At 47.6% G+C, this 18717-nt stretch overlaps 1 protein-coding gene across 6 annotated transcripts in view; it reads left to right on the top strand.

The window, feature by feature from the left end:
* The first annotated feature begins 6557 nt into the window (after positions 1-6557).
* Positions 6558-18717, top strand: part of MEST — a 32602-nt gene continuing 20442 nt past the window's right edge. Inside the window, exons 1-4 of one of the 6 annotated variants that reach the window (XM_038387240.2) lie at positions 6634-6649; positions 7502-7634; positions 14490-14644; positions 17494-17573. In XM_038387240.2, coding sequence (XP_038243168.1) covers positions 14491-14644; positions 17494-17573 — 234 coding nt within the window. In that variant the 5' untranslated portion in view covers positions 6634-6649; positions 7502-7634; position 14490. Of the gene's footprint in view, positions 6650-7501; positions 7635-13044; positions 13115-14489; positions 14645-17493; positions 17609-18717 lie in introns of those variants that run through there. The other 5 variants (XM_038387251.2, XM_043499385.1, XR_006276206.1 and 2 more) reach the window with 5 other exon arrangements.

The following is an 18717-nucleotide window of genomic DNA, read 5'->3' as shown; positions in this document are numbered from 1 at the left end:
AGCTGGCCCTGACTTAATTTATAAATAGAGGGAGTTTGCCTGGGAGTTCGTTTAGGGGGAGTTCCCACAGAGGGTTTTTTGTTTTTTTTTTTTTGCCTTTCAGTCTTCTGTGAGCTGTAAATACAACATCTGAAGAGGCTATTAGAAGGAAGACATTATGGATAGTGACCTGAACAGGATGTGCCATGTTTGTCTTTCTCCCAGAGGATAGAAGCGACTTTGTCTGTACGAAGCACAAGCTGGTCTCCATATTGGAAGAGAAGGTTAAAGGACTAGAGACCCAAGTATCAACCCTGTGTTGCAACAGAGAAAATTAAGACTTTCTGGGTAGAAGTCAGCGTTTGGTACTGCAGGCACAGCATGATGAAAAATCAGAGAGGGCAGTACAGAACGGGGAAGAAAATTGGCAGCATGTGCCCTCCAGAAGAAGAAAGAGGAGAACCCATGTACCCCCAATATAGATAGAGGTAAGAAACCATTTTCAGGTTCTCTGCACAGGTACTACAGTGGAGAATGGTTTGGAAGAGTCATCTGAAAAAAGGGATCAGAAGGAGACCGCATTGACTGGAAGGCACGGGATGCATTGTCCTAGGGATGGGGGGTTCCACAACCACCACTCCAAAGAGGACGGTGGTGGTGGTCGAGGACTCCCTCGTAAGGGGGACGGAGTCATCCATCTGCCCTCAAGACCAGGAAACTCGATAAGTGTGCTGCTTGCCTGGAGCTAGAATTCAGGATGTGACAGAATGTCTGCGGAAACTGATCAAGCCCTTGGGATCACTACCCCTTCCTACTTCTCCACGTGGGCACCAATGATGCTACCAAGAATGACCTTCAGCGGGTCACTGCAGACTACAAGGCTCTGGGAAGAAGGATAAAGGCGTTTGAGGTGCAAGTCGTGTTCTCGTCCATCCTCCCTGTTGAAGAAAAAGGCCAGGATGGGACAATTGATTTGTGAAGGTGAATGCATGGTTACGCAGGTGCTGTTGGAGAGAGGACTTTGGATTCTTCGACCATGGGATGTGGTTCCAGGAAGAATGATTGCTAGGAAGAGATGGAATCCACCTAACGAAGAGACGGAAGAGCACCTTCGCAGGCAGGCTTGCTAACCTAGTGAGGAGGGCTTTAAACTAGGTTCGTCCGGGGGTGGAGACCTAAGCTCATAGGTAAGTGGGGAAGTGGGATACCGGGAGGAAGCACAAGGAGGTGGCCTCCTGATTCATAGTGAGAAAGGAGGCAATTAGCTAGTTATCTTAGGTGCCCGTACACAAACACAAGAAGCCTGGGAAACAAGCAAGAAGAATTGGAAGTCCTGGCACAGTCAAGGAACTCTGATGTGACTGGAATAACAGAGACTTGGTGGAGTAACTCACATGACTGGAGCACTGTCATGAATGGGTATAACTGTTCAGGAAGGACAGGCGGGGGAGAAAAGGTGGAGGAGTTGCACTGTATGTAAGAGAGCATTATGATTGCTCAGAGCTCCAGTATGAAACTAGAGAAAAGCCTGTTGAGAGTCTTCGGGTTAAGTTTAGAGGCGAGAGCAACAAGGGTGATGTTGTGGTGGGCGTCTGCTATAGACCACCGGATCAGGAGAATGAGGTAGACGAGGCTTTCTTGGGACAACTAACAGAAGTTTTCAGATCACAGGCCCTGGTTCTCATGGGGGACTTCAATCACCCTGACATCTGCTGGGAGAGCAATACAGCAGTACACAGACAATCCAGGAAGTTTTTGGAGAGTGTTGGAGCAACTTCCTGGTGCAAGTGCTGGAGGAACCAACTAGGCGCCGTTCTCCTGTTGACCTGCTGCTCACAAACGGGGAAGAATTGGTAGGGGAAGTAGAAGTGGATGGCAACCTGGGCAGCAGTGATCATGAGATGGTCGAGTTCAGGATCCTGACACAAGGAAGAAAGGAGAGCAGTAGAATACAGACCCTGGACTTCAGAAAAGCAGACTTTGACTCCCTCAGGGAACGGATGGGCAGGATCCCCTGGGAGGCTAATATGAGGGAAAAAGGAGTCCAGGAGAGCTGGCTGTATTTTAAAGAAGTCTTATTGAGGGTGCAGGAACAAACCATCCCGATGTGCAGAAAGAATAGCAAATATGGAAGGCAACCAGCTTTGCTTAACAGAGAAATCTTCTGTGAGCTTAAACACAAAAAGGAAGCTTACAAGAAGTGGAAACTTGGACAGATGACTAGGAAGGAGTATAAAAATATTGCTCGAGCATGCAGGGGTGTACTCAGGAAGGCCAAAGCACAACTGGAGTTGCAGCTAGCAAGGGCTGTGAAGGGTAACAAGAAAGGTTTCTACAGGTATGTTAGTAACAAGAAGAAGGTCAGGGAAAGTGTGGGACCCTTACTGAATGGGGGAGGCAACCTAGTGACAGATGATGTGGAAAAAGCTGAAGTACTCAATGCTTTTTTTGCCTCTGTCTTCACAGACAAGGTCAGCTCCCAGATTGCTAGACTGGGCAGCACAGTATGGGGAGGAGGTGAGCAGCCCTCGGTGGTGAAAGAACAGGTTAAGGACTATTAGAAAAGCTGGACGTGCACAAGTCCATGGGGCCGGATGCAATGCATCTGAGGGTGCTGAGGGAGTTGGCTGATGTGATTGAAGAGCCATTGGCCATTATCTTTGAAACTTGTGGCGATTGGAGGAGGTCCCAGACTATTAGAAAAAGGCAAATATAGTGCCCATCTTTAAAAAAGGGAAGAAGGAGAATCTGGGGAACTACAGACCAGTTAGCCTCACTTCAGTCCCTGGCAAAATCATGGAGCAAGTCCTCAAGGAATCCATTTTGAAGCACTTGGAGGAGAGGAAGGTGATCAGGAACAGTCCACATGGAGTCACTAAGGGCAATTCATGCCTGACCAATCCAGTTGCCTTCTATGATGAGCTAACTGGCTCTGTGGATATGGAGAAAGCAGTGGACATGATAGAACTTGACTTTAGCAAAGCTTTGATACCGTCTTCCACAGTATTCTTGCCAGAAAGTTAAAGAAGTATGGATTGGATGAATGGACTATAAGGCGAACAGAAAGCTGGCTAGATCATCAGCCTCAACGGGTAGTGATCAATGGCTCGATGTCTAATTGGCAGCCGGTATCAAGCGGAGTGCCCCAGGGGTCAGTCCTGGGGCTGATTTTGTTCAACATCTTCATTAATGATCTGGATGATGGGATGGATTGCACCCTCAACAAGTTCACGGATGACACTAAGCTGGTGGGAGAGATAGATATGTTGGAGGGTAGGGATAGGATGCAGAGTGACCTAGACAAATTAGAGGATTGGGCCAAAAGATATCTGATGAGGTTCAACAAGGACAAATGCAGAGTCCTACACTTAGGATGAAAGACGCCCATGCACTGCTACAGGCTGGGGACCAACTGACTAAGCAGCAGTTCTGCAGAAAAGGACCTGGGGATTACAGTGGATGAGAAACTGGATATGAGTCAGCAGTGTGGCCTTGTTGCCAAGAAGGTTAATGGCATATTAGGCTGCATTAGTAGCAGCATTGTCAGCAGATCGAGGGAGGTGATTATTTCCCTCTATTTGGCACTGGTGAGGCCACATCTGGAGTATTGCGTCCAGTTTTGGGCCTGCCAGTACAGAAAGGCTGTGGACAAATTGGAGAGAGTCCAGCGAAGGGCAACGAAAATGATGAGGGGGCTGGGGCACATGACTAATGAGGAGAGGCTAAGGCAACTGGGCTTATTTAGTCTGTAGAAGAGAAGAGTGAGGGGGGATGTAATAGCAGCCTTCAACTACCTGAGCTAGGCTGTTCTCAGTGGTGACAGATGACAGAACAAGGAGCAATGGTCTCAAGTTGCAGTGGGGGAGCATAGAACATAGAACAAAAAAATCATGCCGTCAAGGAGAGGTAATTTAACCTATTCTCCCCAACCAAGAGATGGTATAGTATCTGTTCCCATTATGAAAGCTCCTTATGAATCATCACACTATAGTGTAGGTGCATATCTTACAGTCTAGTAGTAACTCCTCATTTGGGGGCTATTCATTTATTTAATTGTTTTTACACAACTTTACACGTATTTAAATATTTGCAGAATAAGAGCCTTAGAATCCCCTCCCCAGAGATTCAATCTCTCATTCTCTCTTCCTTTCCTTTCTCTCCTCCGTCTCCACTTTTCTGGCTTCATGCCACACAAAGTGATAAAATGGTGATGGATAATCTAACCTCAGCTCTTTGTTTCTTTAAATCAATGATGAATACTGTTGTCCTTATTGTAACTTCTAATTTTTTTCCTTGTGGCTTCCCACCAATTGCTCTGTTTGTATTTATTGAGTGGATTCATTTTTTAGGGACTTCAACCAAACTTTTTTTTTCTGTAAATTTATACTTTCTCATAATGTAATTCAGAAAACAAACAAATTAACCGTCAAAACATATCAGTGGCTCAGTCCTAATTATCTTTCCTTCCTATTGCCGAATGTCCTTATTGGTCGAGTTAAAAGTGTCCCTACATTTAACTCAATAGCATGTCTCTGTCTGTAACATGATCACTTTTGAACATGGCGTCTGATCAAAACTGGAAAACCCAAGAAGCCAGATTTCCACTGGTGAGGAAAATTACACCTACATTGTCCAATTGGTGCTGCAAGTAGAGAAATCTCTGGCACAATGTGCTGCTTCCTACACATAGTGTGGGGAGTAACTAAATGTACTACTACTCTCTCTACTCTTGGGGGAATTCTGCTCCACTGTGCATGCACAGAATTCATGTCCCCCACAGATTTATTTGCTTCCTCAAAGAAAAAATGACTTTCACACAGAACCCCCTCAACCCACACCTGGATTCCCCCACACTAAGTCCCTCCACACTTGGATCTGCCTGGCTGAGCCTGCCTGCCCACACCTGGTGCACTTGGCATGGAGGGGCAGGGCCCTGGGGTGTTTCTGGGGCATGCTCGGTCCTTGTGCTGTGCAGGGTTGGGTGCAGCCTCACTGCTGAGCCATGTCTCGGGGTGGGGGAGCTGCAGAGTGATCTCCTACCTCTGTGCAGCCAGTGGCCTGTGCTCCCCACTGCCATGCTGGAGCCTACACATTTATTTGACAAATAAAATTTGCAGAATTTAAAAGTATTGTGTGCAGAAGTTTTATTTTTTTGGCGCAGAATACCCTCAGGATCTCTCTCATTAGATGTATGGCTCAGCCTAGGTAAACTACAAAGGCTGCATCCTCTCATTATTAGGCCAAGTCTACATAATAAAATGTATATTGATGTAATTACATCGCTCATACCCCTGAGTATCCCAGTTATACTGATCTAACTCCCAGTGCTATGTCGACAGGAGCACTTCTCCTGTCGACATAGCTACTGCCTCTCATGGAAGTGGATTAACTACACCAATGGGAGTTGTTTTCCCATTAGAAAATTAGATCATCTTAACTACGTTGCTGACTTTAGTGGGGGCAACATCATCAGGCCTTAAGGATATATTTTCCAATATTTTCTTTCTAAAATAGTCTGGTATCCAATGGAATGTGGTCTGATCACATTGACTAAAAACATGCGTGCACCCTGCTGCTGGCAACAGTACTTGGATGCAGATTGCGGTTGCAGCTCTTCATTCTAGGCATAGAATCATAGGAATGTAGGACAGGAAAGGACCTCAACAGCCTCTCTAATCCAGTCCCCTGCACTGAGGCAGGACTAAGTATTCGAGTCAGTCCCTGACAAGTGTTTGTCTAACCTGTTCTTAAAAACCCCCAGTGGCAGAGATTCCACACACACTCTAGATAATTTGTAGAGTGTAACAAGTAGTCCTTGTTTGGAATACTGTTGAATTGCTTGTTTAACCTGTTAAGCAGTTTCCCCCCAGTCTCTTCAAACAGTACATATACACAGTGCCGAAGTTTCTTCATGGTACCTGTACAATAAATTAACTCCATTCCTGGTGCAAAAACTGCAGTAGCAGACAGTTCCAGCACAGACCAGTTTGCCTGATGCAAAGAGTTGCAGCAGCTGCATGTTAAAACCAGCATACCTAGTACAAAGAACTGTAGTAGCAGGATGAGTACAAAGACCCACAACTGTGGAGGGCTGTCTGCACACCTCGAGCAAAACACTGCAGCTACTAAAGGATGCATGCAAAGACTTGCAGCAGGAGAGATGTGCATGCAAATTCCTACGAGGCCTAGTGCAAAGAACTGCAGCAGCAGAGGGATGCAGGAAAAGGCCTGCGTGACTAGTGCAAAGAGGTGCAGCTGCTGACAGATGCATTCATGCAAAGGTCTGAACGCCTCGTGCAAACACCTGCAGCAGGAGATAGATGCAGAAAAAGGCCTGCATGCCTAGCGCAAGGAGCTGTACCTCGCCCGCCCACTTCCTGGATCCCAATAAGGCAAGGAGCTGCTCCCGCAGCGATGGCATACATTTTCCAGCGCAAAAAGCTGTTACCAGCATCAGGCATTCAGGATGCATTCCCCTTGCCATCAGAGCCGCAGAAGCCTGCGCAGTACCACCGCGCCCCAGCAGGTGTCGATGGCGCCCGACCTTCGTTGCGGGACTTTCTAGCCACGCTGGGGAGGTTCTATGGGAGGGATGGGCCGCTTGGTGGGCCGCGCATGCGCACTCCGACGTCGCAGGGAACCCGCCTTCCGCCCCCACCCCTGAGCCCAGGTAGGGGGGTGCGAAGCGCGCGCGCCCGGGAGCCCCTCAGCGGGGACGAGGCGCGGCTCCTTTGTCCCAGGGGGCGGGGCCTTGCTCCCCCCCGCACCCCAGGAACCTGGGCTGCCCCTTGGAGGGGGGGCTGTGTCCTGGGGAGGGGCAAATGAGGGGGGCTGTGCCCCTGGAAAGGGGGCGTGGAAGGTGGGGGGACGCTCTGCCTCCCAGAGGGGGAGGAGTATGGGGAGGGGCTTAATATCTTGGGGGGGGCTGGTGGAAGTGCTCTGCCCCCCTAGAGATGATGGGGGGGGCTGTTTCCTCTGGAGGGGTTACATGGGGGGCTGTGCCCATGACCCCATAAGTGAAGATGGGGTCAGGGGGTGGCTGTGCCCCCTGGAGAGGGTGCATGGGGGGGGCTCTGCCCCTCCCTGAGGTGGGAGTGGAGTTGGGGGGAGGTTGTGCCCCCTGGAGGGACTGTGCCCCCTGAAGGGGGTGCACGGGGGGATGTGCTCCTGCCCCCAGCGGTGATGGTGGGGTGGAGGAGGGCTGTAGCCCCTGGAGTGGGAGGTGAGGCTTTGCCCCATCCCAAACTGTTCTGACGGCATTTTGTTTTTCTCTCTCGCTAAATACTAAGCACTTGCTGTTGTAAAGAGTTGTCTGCTGGGGCATATCACGAAGCTCTGTGCAGGATGGACTTGGGACTGGTGACCTATCGATCGTCAATGCTATAATTGCACTGTTACACTAGCGTTCTCCGAGACACGCCCACAGCATGGGGCTCTCTCTAAGGGCCTCCCTAACTCGGTGTGGGTCTGGTTTGGGGTCTGTGTAAAGTTAATTATTTATGCTTTTGTTTGCATTTTTAAGACACTTTTGTAGATTCTGCTGAATGCATGTAACATTGAATAATGTAATAATGAAAGGCTAAGACTCGCTCTGGAGGCTGAGAGGATGCTTTGGCTGACAGTATACAAGAACGTGTGGGGAGAACCAAGCTTAGGTATTATGACTATAGTCTTTGGCAGCTTAAATAATTTGACATTGTACTGGTTTCAGAGTAGCAGCCGTGTTAGTCTGTATTCGCAAAAAGAAAAGGAGTACTTGTGGCACCTTAGAGACTAACAAATTTATTAGAGCATAAGCTTTCGTTTTGTTCAATATCTTCATAAATGATCTGGAGGATGGTGTGGATTGCACTCTCAGCAAATTTGCGGATGATACTAAACTGGGAGGAGTGGTAGATACGCTGGAGGGGAGGGATAGGATACAGAAGGACCTAGACAAATTGGAGGATTGGGCCAAAAGAAATCTAATGAGGTTCAATAAGGATAAATGCAGGGTCCTGCACTTAGGATGGAAGAATCCAATGCACCGCTACAGACTAGGGACCGAATGGCTCGGCAGCAGTTCTGCGGAAAAGGACCTAGGGGTGACAGTGGACGAGAAGCTGGATATGAGTCAGCAGTGTGCCCTTGTTGCCAAGAAGGCCAATGGCATTTTGGGTTGTATAAGTAGGGGCATAGCGAGCAGATCGAGGGACGTGATCGTTCCCCTCTATTCGACACTGGTGAGGCCTCATCTGGAGTACTGTGTCCAGTTTTGGGCCCCACACTACAGGAAGGATGTGGATAAATTGGAAAGAGTACAACGAAGGGCAACGAAAATGATTAGGGGTCTAGAGCACATGACTTATGAGGAGAGGCTGAGGGAGCTGGGATTGTTTAGTCTGCAGAAGAGAAGAATGAGGGGGGATTTGATAGCTGCTTTCAACTACCTGAAAGGGGGTTTCAAAGAGGATGGCTCTAGACTGTTCTCAATGGTAGCAGATGACAGAACGAGGAGTAATGGTCTCAAGTTGCAATGGGGGAGGTTTAGATTGGATATTAGGAAAAACTTTTTCACTAAGAGGGTGGTGAAACACTGGAATGCGTTACCTAGGGAGGTGGTAGAATCTCCTTCCTTAGAGGTTTTTAAGGTCAGGCTTGACAAAGCCCTAGCTGGGATGATTTAACTGGGACTTGGTCCTGCTTTGAGCAGGGGGTTGGACTAGATGACCTTCTGGGGTCCCTTCCAACCCTGATATTCTATGATTCTATGATTTCGTCAGCCCCCAACTAAAACCTCTCCAACGCATCATCAAGGATCTACAACCTATCCTGAAGGACGACCCATCACTCTCACAGATCTTGGGAGACAGACCAGTCCTTGCTTACAGACAGCCCCCCAATCTGAAGCAAATACTCACCAGCAACCACACACCACACAGCAGAACCACTAACCCAGGAACCTATCCTTGCAACAAAGCCCGTTGCCAACTCTGTCCACATATCTATTCAGGGGACACCATCATAGGGCCTAATCACATCAGCCACACAATCAGAGGCTCGTTCACCTGCGCATCTACCAATGTGATATATGCCATCATGTGCCAGCAATGCCCCTCTGCCATGTACATTGGCCAAACTGGACAGTCTCTACGTAAAAGAATGAATGGACACAAATCAGACGTCAAGAATTATAACATTCAAAAACCAGTTGGAGAACACTTCAATCTCTCTGGTCACTCGATCACAGACCTAAGAGTGGCTATCCTTCAACAAAAAAGCTTCAAAAACAGACTCCAACGAGAGACTGCTGAATTGGAATTAATTTGCAAACTGGATACAATTAACTTAGGCTTGAATAGAGACTGGGAATGGATGAATCATTACACAAAGTAAAACTATTTCCCCATGTTATTTCTCCCTCCCACCCCACCCCCCACTGTTCCTCTGATATTCTTGTTAACTGCTGGAATTAGCCTACCTTGCTTGTCACCATGAAAGGTTTTCCTCCTTTCCCCCCCCCTGCTGCTGGTGATGGCTTATCTTAAGTGATCACTCTCCTTACAGTGTGTATGATAAACCCATTGTTTCATGTTCTCTGTGTGTGTGTATATAAATCTCTCCTCTGTTTTTTCCACCAAATGCATCCGATGAAGTGAGCTGTAGTTCACGAAAGCTTATGCTCTAATAAATTTGTTAGTCTCTAAGGTGCCACAAGTACTCCTTTTCTTTTTGACATTGTACTGTTCACTTTAAAATAATTCATTGGATTTTTAAATTGATGTAAGCAATTTATTGTTCAGTTTTGTGATATAGCCTTTCACAAGGCTGATTTCCTCCCCCCCCGCCCCTGCTCAGCAGACCAACAACATAACAGTACTGACCAGTTCTAGCATTTTGTTGGTGGCGTAAATAAAAAGATCACAATTACATTTCCCTTTAAAAAGAAAAGGAGTACTTGTGGCACCTTAGATACTAGCACATTTATTTGAGCGTAAGCTTTCATGAGCTAGAGCTCGCTTCATCGGATGCATGCAGTGGAAAATACAGTGGGGAGATTTTATATACACAGAGAACATGAAACAATGGGTGTTACCATGCAGACTGTAAGGAGAGTTATCGCTTAAGGTGAGCTATTACCAGCAGGAGAGCAGGGGGTGGGGGGACCTTTTGTAGTGATAATCAAGGTGGGCCATTTCCAGCAGTTAACAAGAACGTCTGAGGAACAGTGGGTGGGGGGGAATAAACATGGGGAAATAGTTTTACTTTGTGTAATGACACATCCACTCCCAGTCTTTATTCAAACCTAAGTTAATTGTATCCAGTTTCCAAATTAATTCCAATTCAGCAGTCTCTCGTTGGAGTCTGTTTTTGAAGCTTTTTTGTTGAAGGATAGCCACTCTTAGGTCTGTGATCGAGTGACCAGAGAGATTGAAGTGTTCTCCAACTGGTTTTTGAATGTTATAATTCTTGACGTCTGATTTGTGTCCATTCATTCTTTTACGTAGAGACTGTCCAGTTTGGCCAATGTACATGGCAGAGGGGCATTGCTGGCACATGATGGCATATATCACATTGGTAGATGCGCAGGTGAACGAGCCTCTGATAGTGTGGCTGATGTGATTAGGCCCTATGATGGTATCCCCTGAATAGATATGTGGACAGAGTTGGCAACGGGCTTTGTTGCAAGGATAGGTTCCTGGGTTAGTGGTTCTGTTGTGTGGTGTGTGGTTGCTGGTGAGTATTTGCTTCAGATTGGGGGGCTGTCTGTAAGCAAGGACTGGTCTGTCTCCCAAGATCTGAGAGAGCGATGGCTCGTCCTTCATGATAGGTTGTAGATCCTTGATGATGCGTTGGAGAGGTTTTAGTTGGGGGCTGAAGGTGATGGCTAGTGGCGTTCTGTTGTTTTCTTTGTTGGGCCTGTCCTGTAGTAGGTGACTTCTGGGTACTCTTCTGGCTCTGTCAATCTGTTTCTTCACTTCAGCAGGTGGGTATTGTAGTTGTAAGAACACTTGATAGAGATCTTGTAGGTGTTTGTCTCTGTCTGAGGGGTTGGAGCAAATGTGTTTGTATGGTAGAGCTTGGCTGTAGATAATGGATCGTGTGGTGTGATCTGTATGAAAGCAGGAGGCATGTAGGTAAGCATAGCGGTTAGTAGGTTTCCGTTATAGCGTGGTGTTTATGTGACCATCGCTTATTTATGTGCTGCACTTTGGGCAGCCTTAAGGGAAAGAGAGTGGCACTTTTTGCTTTACACTAAGTGCACATGGATGGTACAAAGGAAGCTTCAAGAAAACCTCCATAGTCCAGAAAAGCCTGCAGGGAAAGGTTGGTTAAAACTGATTCTCTGTTGCAAGTCCTCTGCTTGCAGTTGTTTGCTTGCTTTATTTCACAATGGCAATTGAAAGGGTGTGCAGTAATAGTGTGACCAGACAGCAAGTGTGAAAAATCGGGACGGGGTGTGGGGTAATAGACACCTATATAAGACAAAGCTCCAAATATCGGGACTGTCCCTATAAAATCGGAACATCTGGTCACCCTATGCAGTCATACAAATGAAACAGCATGCAGGGCAGGGCAATCTGGGCCATCGCCCAGGGCACTGTAGCCAGCCCCCTGGTGCAGAAGCAAGGGGCTCAGGCTTCCTCTCACTGCCTGCAGGGTGCAGCCTGGTGTAGCAGGAATGCATGCTTCCCTGCTCACCGCCCAACATGGTGTCACTCTCAGCCAGACTCCTAGTCCTGCCTCTGCACTCTGCAAGCTGGCTCTCCCCACCCTAAGGTTGGGGATATTTCGGGGGTGAACCTTCCACCATCACCACCCATCCTAGCTACCTTCAGTGCGCTGGAGCATTTTAGCCTCCCCCTCCCCTAATAACCCCCTTACTTGGGACTGGGGAGGGGCACTTGAATATTGGGGATGCTCAGTATTGAGGTGGGGGGATATCTGCCCTTCTGGAGCCCCCATGTCATCATCCTCCTTTCCCCCCCATTATCCCCACACCAGTGTGATTCTATCTATACACCTCTGGTTCCCTCCCCTCTTTCTGGGTCTCTCAGGTTACCATGCGCCCTTGCCACCACAGCCCTCTGGTGCCCTCTGTCACTGCCTCCCCTTGGGCTGCCAACCCTCTGAGGCTCTGTCAGAGAAGCTGGATGCTGTGCTGAGTGGGAGAGGTTGGGAGGTGATGGAGAGGTATGACTGTGCCCCAGAGCCTGCTCACCCTGACAGAGTGTGGCAGACCACTTGCTACATTATCTTGGCTGTCCTGCTCAACAACTAGATGAGGGTTCCCTATAGCACTGGCTGGGGGGCGACAAAGTGACTGCTGTGGGGTTTCCTATGATGCCTGCCACTGTCGCATCCAGATGTGACACACTGCAGGGCAAGACCGGCCCTGCGGGTGGGTGATGTGGCCAGAGGGGTGCTGTGGTTAAGAAGCAAGAAGCACAGTGGGCCTGGAGTGCGAGTTCATGGATGGGAGTTTGGGGCAATGGGGTTGGGGGGAAGCAGCAGGGGCTTGGGTGATGGGGGTCAGGTGGGGAGCCTGGGAAGGCAGCTGGGGCTAGGGACACCAAAATAAAAGTTTGTCCAGGGTGCTGTTTTCCCTAAGGCCGGCCCCGTAGCATGGGATATTGCAGATCAACATTGAGATGCTTTGGAAGAACTGTGTATGGGAAATCCCAGGTATGAATAGTGCGGGCTGCTGCCCGATCAGTTTGGACGTGCACTGGTAGAGCTGTGTGTGAAGCTGGTCTGGAATAGCCAGAGATGCTGCAAATCAGTGCTGCAGATTAGACTGAGATGCATGAGTGTGGATTCAGGACTGGAAAAGCAGTGGCTGGTGCAGGTCAGGGCTCGGGTGCATTGACAGTATGAGTGGACTAGTACTCAGCAAAACTGGAATAGCCCAGGGTTTTGCTAGTCAGAACAACAATGTGTTCCGATGCAGCCGATGAAGCGAGCTGTAGCTCACGAAAGCTTATGCTCAAATAAATTTGTTAGTCTCTAAGGTGCCACAGGTACTCCTTTTCTTTTTGCGAATACAGACTAACATGGCTGCTACTCTGAAATGTGTTCTTGGTGCATTTCTTTTCTGTGTTTCAGTGTGGTGTCTGTGTGAAATCCAAAACTGGGGGTGGAGCCCAGCACCTTTGTAAGAAAGAAAATCCTCTTAATAATGTCACTAAGTGTTGTGTATGTGTGAATTAAATTTTCATGCCAGTGAGGGAGCTGATCGTGGTGGCTGGAGGCTGACATAGTGATGAAATGCATTAATGTCACTTTCTATTTGTTAAGATCCCAAAGTAGATAAATAATTTCAAGTGATATTTACAGAATTTCTACAATTATACAGAACGGTCACACAATATAGATAATGGTACAAAGAGCACAATCCTTCTCTGATTGAAGTAAAATTCCCATTGACTTGAGAACAATGAAAAATGCAGAGATTTGAGTAACTGAAAAAAATGACAGGTTTCAGAGTAGCAGCCGTGTTAGTCTGTATTCGCAAAAAGAAAAGGAGTACTTGTGGCACCTTAGAGACTAACAAATTTATTAGAGCATAAGCTTTCGTGAGCTACAGCTCACTTCATCAGGATGCATCCAATGAAGTGAGCTGTAGCTCACGAAAGCTTATGCTCTAATAAATTTGTTAGTCTCTAAGGTGCCACAAGTACTCCTTTTCTTTTTGAAAAAATTGAATGATTCTCAATCCATGTGTGAATTTAATGCTTGTGGAAGTTGATGGCTTGAGAGTCCTGGAATTTGAAGTCCTCTCTCTAACCCCAGAATAAATACAGTTGTGGTACAAACTTGCCCAGCACCATTCCACATGTGTGCCTCAAACACCTGATTTGGAGGCACCAGGGGTTAGGGGACAGTTTAATCTCCATGGCCCATTGAGTCCTTGGTCTCTAGGCTAAGATTGGCACTTCTCTGGTTGGCGGATGTTATAAGGTGGTGATGTCATGTAGACACTTGACCATTAGGAACTTGACTGACACACGAAACTCATTTCACACAGGCTGCCTGTGATATAAGGCACAGAGATGAAAATCACGCAAATGCCTAGAAGAATACCAAATAAGCAAACCTTTGATTGTTGCCAACCTGGGCTGAAAATCCGATGAAGTACAGAACTGTACTACTGATCAGAAAAGGACTGTATAACCTTGGGAGCAGTCAGTCTGGCCTTGTGGTTGCTACAAAACTGCTTAGTTTTGGTCTGAGTTGTGATTCCCTTCCTAGTAGTTTTGTGGAAGGCTTTCAGTTTTAACAGCAGCAGAAAGAAAGGTTTCAAGACTAATATATCTTGGTATCTTGAGAAGGTGAAAAACAGACACTGGTGGAAAGATGTGGTTTGAAGGTGAACTTCCCGGTGAATGTTGGGTAATCAGAGCTTTCACACTAAACCAGTGATGCGTGTCACAATGAGGCAGACACAGGAGGCTTGATGCAACTGTGCAGTCATTCAGATGGGCAGATTGTGCTGTGTTTGCTCATTCTGTGTTTGTGTTCTCCTGCAGGATGAAAGAGTGGTGGATTCAGGTGGGGCTGCTGAGCGTACCCCTCCTTGCTGTCTACCTGCACATCCCTCCTCCTAAGCTGTCCCCAGCCCTTCACTCATGGAGGGCGTCAGGAAGGTACTTCACATACAAGACCCAGACCATCTTTTACAGAGGTGAGGCTGGACAGGAGTGGTGCATCCACAGCTTCATGGAGCTTTCTGCAGCACTGAGGAGATCCTGTGTTCCTCAGCCTGGGGGTGCCAGACTAGCAGACAGACCTTTGCACTGCGACTGAGAACTGCCTAGCTGCAGCTGCTGGACCTTCGCTGTCCACCCCCAGGGTGGTGCTACAGACTGCTTCTCTCTCCAGTGCTGCTGGTCAGTGCCACCAGGCAATACTAGAGAGAAGTTTTGAGAGCACTGGGGAGAGAAGGTTGGGGAGGAACATACAGAAGCTGGTTGCCTGGCACAGAGTGGAGATCCCCTGCAAGACTCTTACCGGGAAGAATGGTGAGGGAGGGAGATGCTGAAGAACTGAGGGGAAACTAAAGACAAAGGCATGCTGGAAAAGCACTGGAGAATCAAGGAAAACATAGACACTGGGGGGAGATAGGAAGCCAAAAAAAAAAAGAGAGAGAGAGAGAAGAGCAAAAAGTTTTAAAACAAATACATAGAAAAATAAAACTGGGGTGTGGAGAGAGACAGACTGACTAGAGACAGACTGGACAGAAACAGGTGAGATGGGAACATTTGTACTGGGATGTAGCCTGAAGGGACATGCAGATTCCAGTCCATTGTGAGAGGGGAGCTAAAACTGGGTTGAAACTATGGCAGTGATTGAATAGAGGATGTGGGAAGTCCTTGCTCCTTAGCTCTTGAGGTGTTCTCTCCACACTACACTGAAATGGAGTGGTCTGGTCTCCTTAAATTAAGTGGCAAATGTAGGTCAGCTAATTCACTTCTGGGGGAATGGACCATGGGTCTAGGACCAGGGTCAGTATCATTACTATGAAACATTTATATTGTGGTAGTACATAAAGGCCACAAGCAGGTTGGGCCTCAATGTGAAGTGTGACAGGGTCTAGTACCCCCCTCTAGGCACTGTGGGAGCAGATGCTAAGGTTCTGGGTGCCTCTGATAGCCTGGTTATGGGTAGCTGAGTGCAGGATAATAGTAAGAAAAAAGTTGTGAACCCCAGTTGCTGGGGTATATAGTCAGTGATGGCATTTTGCCTGCACTTTTTGTGCTCAGAGAGAATTTTTGGAGCCATGATTAAGCTCTGTTGGAGAAAAACCTGGTTCAAAATATGCAACTTGTGTCTGTAGCTGTACAAACTTGTGCTTTTATCCCTTTGTGTTTAATAAGCTAATCTGGGACCGTACTTGCTACTCTTGAGGGAATTCTGCACCAACAAAATAAAAATTCTGTGCAAAACTTTTAAAAAGTCTGCAAATTTTATTTGCCAACAAATAAATGTGGAGGTTCCAGCATGGCAGTGGGGAGCACAGGCCGCTGGCTGCATAGAGGTGGGAGATCACCCTGCTTTCCCCCCCCCCCCGGGACATGGTGAAGCTGCACCCGACCCTGATACAGCACAAGAGCCGGACCTGCCCCAGAGGTCTGTGTCCTGGCCTGTGGGGGGGGGATCAGGATGCAGGGGGTGAGGCTCAGCGGTGTTGGGTGCGGGGAGCTTGGTGGGGGGTGTTCTGGGTGTGAGGGAGTGAGACTCAGCAGGAGGGGTCTGGGTATGGAGGGGTTCGGATGCATGTGGGTTGGGTGGACGGGGTGGGTCTGATCTGGCCCTAGGGGGCGTGTCTGACCCAGGACCTTCCTGGATGCCCCCAGCCCCCCATACCTCCCCCCTGTGGTGATTTACCTCTCCACCGGCTGCTTTGGGCACCTGAAACAACGTGCATGCACTGCTGGGGAGGAGCATGTGACCGCTCTTGTGGCTTCCCTTTGCTTCCCCATCAGAAAGTAATTTTTCTGCGTAAAGTAAAGAAATCTGCATGGGATATGAATTCTGTGCACGTGCCGTGGTGCAGAATTCCCCCAGGAGTAGCTTGCATTAGACTCCTCTCAGGAACAGTTAGGTCCCGCAGGAACTGGAAGTGGTAGGTTTATTCAAATGGCACACTTGTGTTTGTGGGCACTTGGTGTTAAGCAGCATTGTGTAGTTGGAGCTGCTGCTGTGTTGGATGAGACATAAAAATGATGTCCTAGCTGCTTATCATTGAAGATCCCACAATCTTAGAGCAATGGTGTTTGCTCCAAATTATGGCCAAATTCCAGTTTTAAGTACAGATGCTCACAATATACTTACTTCACAAGTCTTCCCTATGCCACAGTTTCAGTTGGGAGCAGTATTTTTCTCCACTTCCTGTCCTTAACCTGCTGCTATGTGCTGTGAAACAGCTGTCATGTTTTACCCAAGGGATGGCTGCATTTGAGTGTCTGATTCCTGGTTTCCCTATCAGTTTAAAATTTGTGTAGTGCTTTGGGATCATTCAGAATGAAAGGTGTTATGTAAATGTAAGATCACTCATTGCTCCCAAGTTGTCTGTGTACATAGATTGATTGATAGCCTAATGTGGTGAGCCCCCACCTGGTGCCATTACATTTACATTAAATTTGTTAGTCTCTAAGGTGCCACAAGTACTCCTTTTCTTTTTACATCAACAGTGTAAACTCTCTCCTCTGCGAGGTGCCTCTGTCCAGCTCTTAAGGAACAATAGCCCTAGTAACAGGTTTTTGTGCAAACTGAGAAGTCTGAATGGCAAAGTCTTGGGGTTTTTGTCTGTGTGTTAGGTTCTATGAATGTTTACTGTGAGGGAGCCTTTGTGGCTGGAGAGATTTGACGTTTTTAGTGTTCAAAAATCAACAAAACTCTTATTGGGAGCCTGGAACACAACTTGGTTGATGTTACTTTTGGGTCCCTGATACGTTCTCCTGTACAGCTGCTTTAAAGTTAAAGCATCCTTGGAGTGTAGCACGCCTTGCTGATGTCCTATTCTCTCCTCAGATTCATCAGGTGCACTCGGCAGTTCAGATATTGTGGTTCTGTTACACGGCTTCCCAACCTCCAGCTATGATTGGTACAAGGTGAGGGGACCACATAAGCACAAAGTGTGGACTGTGTGAGTAAAATCGGTGATTCTCACTTCCCCTGGAAACCAGAGGGGGATCCCTCAGGGAGGAATAAATGGGCCTGTCTGACTAGTGAATCATGGAGGAGAGCTCGATGAATGACAGGGCTTCCCTAGTTTGTGGCAGAGTTCTTGTTTTGGCTCTCCCAGCCCACTTCACTCTTTTTTTTTTTTTTTTCTCATAGCTAAGACTTTGCCCTTGGGTGAAACTTGGCGCAGTTTGTCATAGCTTTCAAAGTGTGGCTAAGTCATCACTTACAAGACCCTATATAACCTTGTTTCCACCTACCTGTGTCTCTGATGTCCCTTCCTCTCCCTAAATTCTTCCCAATTCTCTCTCGCCACTTCCTCCTTCATCTCACACCCCTTTTCATGCCTGTTCTAATGCTGCTTCTCATGCCTGGAGCGCTCTGTTCTCATCTGCCAAGTGTCCTGCCCCACTTCAGTTCTCTCCTTAAGACTCACTTTCAAGCATCCCTTCTACTCCCTTCGCCCTTCGGCTCCTAAGATTTTATCCTATGATTTATTTTGCTTGTGTGTTCTTGGGGGCAGGAAACTTGTCTATATACAGCAGAATGCTGTTATCTGATCTAATTGGAATCGGGGCCAGATCCGCTAATCAAAAATTCATATAATTCAGAGAATGGGAAAGTGCAAGGCTGCAGTGCCATCTAGTGGCTACAGGAGAGATCACCTGCTGCTACAGGAGAGATTGGCCTGTGTGTGCCGGTTGTTTGGTTAATATGGAGAGCCGGATAATGGAGGGTCGGATAAACAGGGTTCTTTTGTATGTGTGAAGAACGATGTCAGTTTCCTGTGCTGTGTAAGTGTTTGGTGGTAATAAGTGTGGCATTCCTGGGACCAGATGCTGGATTTTGTAAGATCCAAAGGGAGCAAAAATCATCTCTAGCTACACACGGATTCCAAGGTGATGGAGGCAGCTTCTCCCAACTGGCCTATATGAATATTGGTATTTTCTTTTAAAAATAACTCCATAAAGGCCTCCTGTGGGGAGGCACAGCTGTCGTCTCAAAATCTGAGTCCTTTGGAATATTCACATTTTTTGGGGAACAAGGACACTACCCTTGTAATGGATGAGA

This window comes from Dermochelys coriacea, chromosome 1 (genome assembly GCF_009764565.3).
Source record: "Dermochelys coriacea isolate rDerCor1 chromosome 1, rDerCor1.pri.v4, whole genome shotgun sequence".
Classification (NCBI taxonomy): domain Eukaryota; kingdom Metazoa; phylum Chordata; order Testudines; family Dermochelyidae; genus Dermochelys; species Dermochelys coriacea.
Note: the sequence above shows the minus strand (reverse complement) of the source record. Positions and strands in the feature narration are given on the sequence as shown.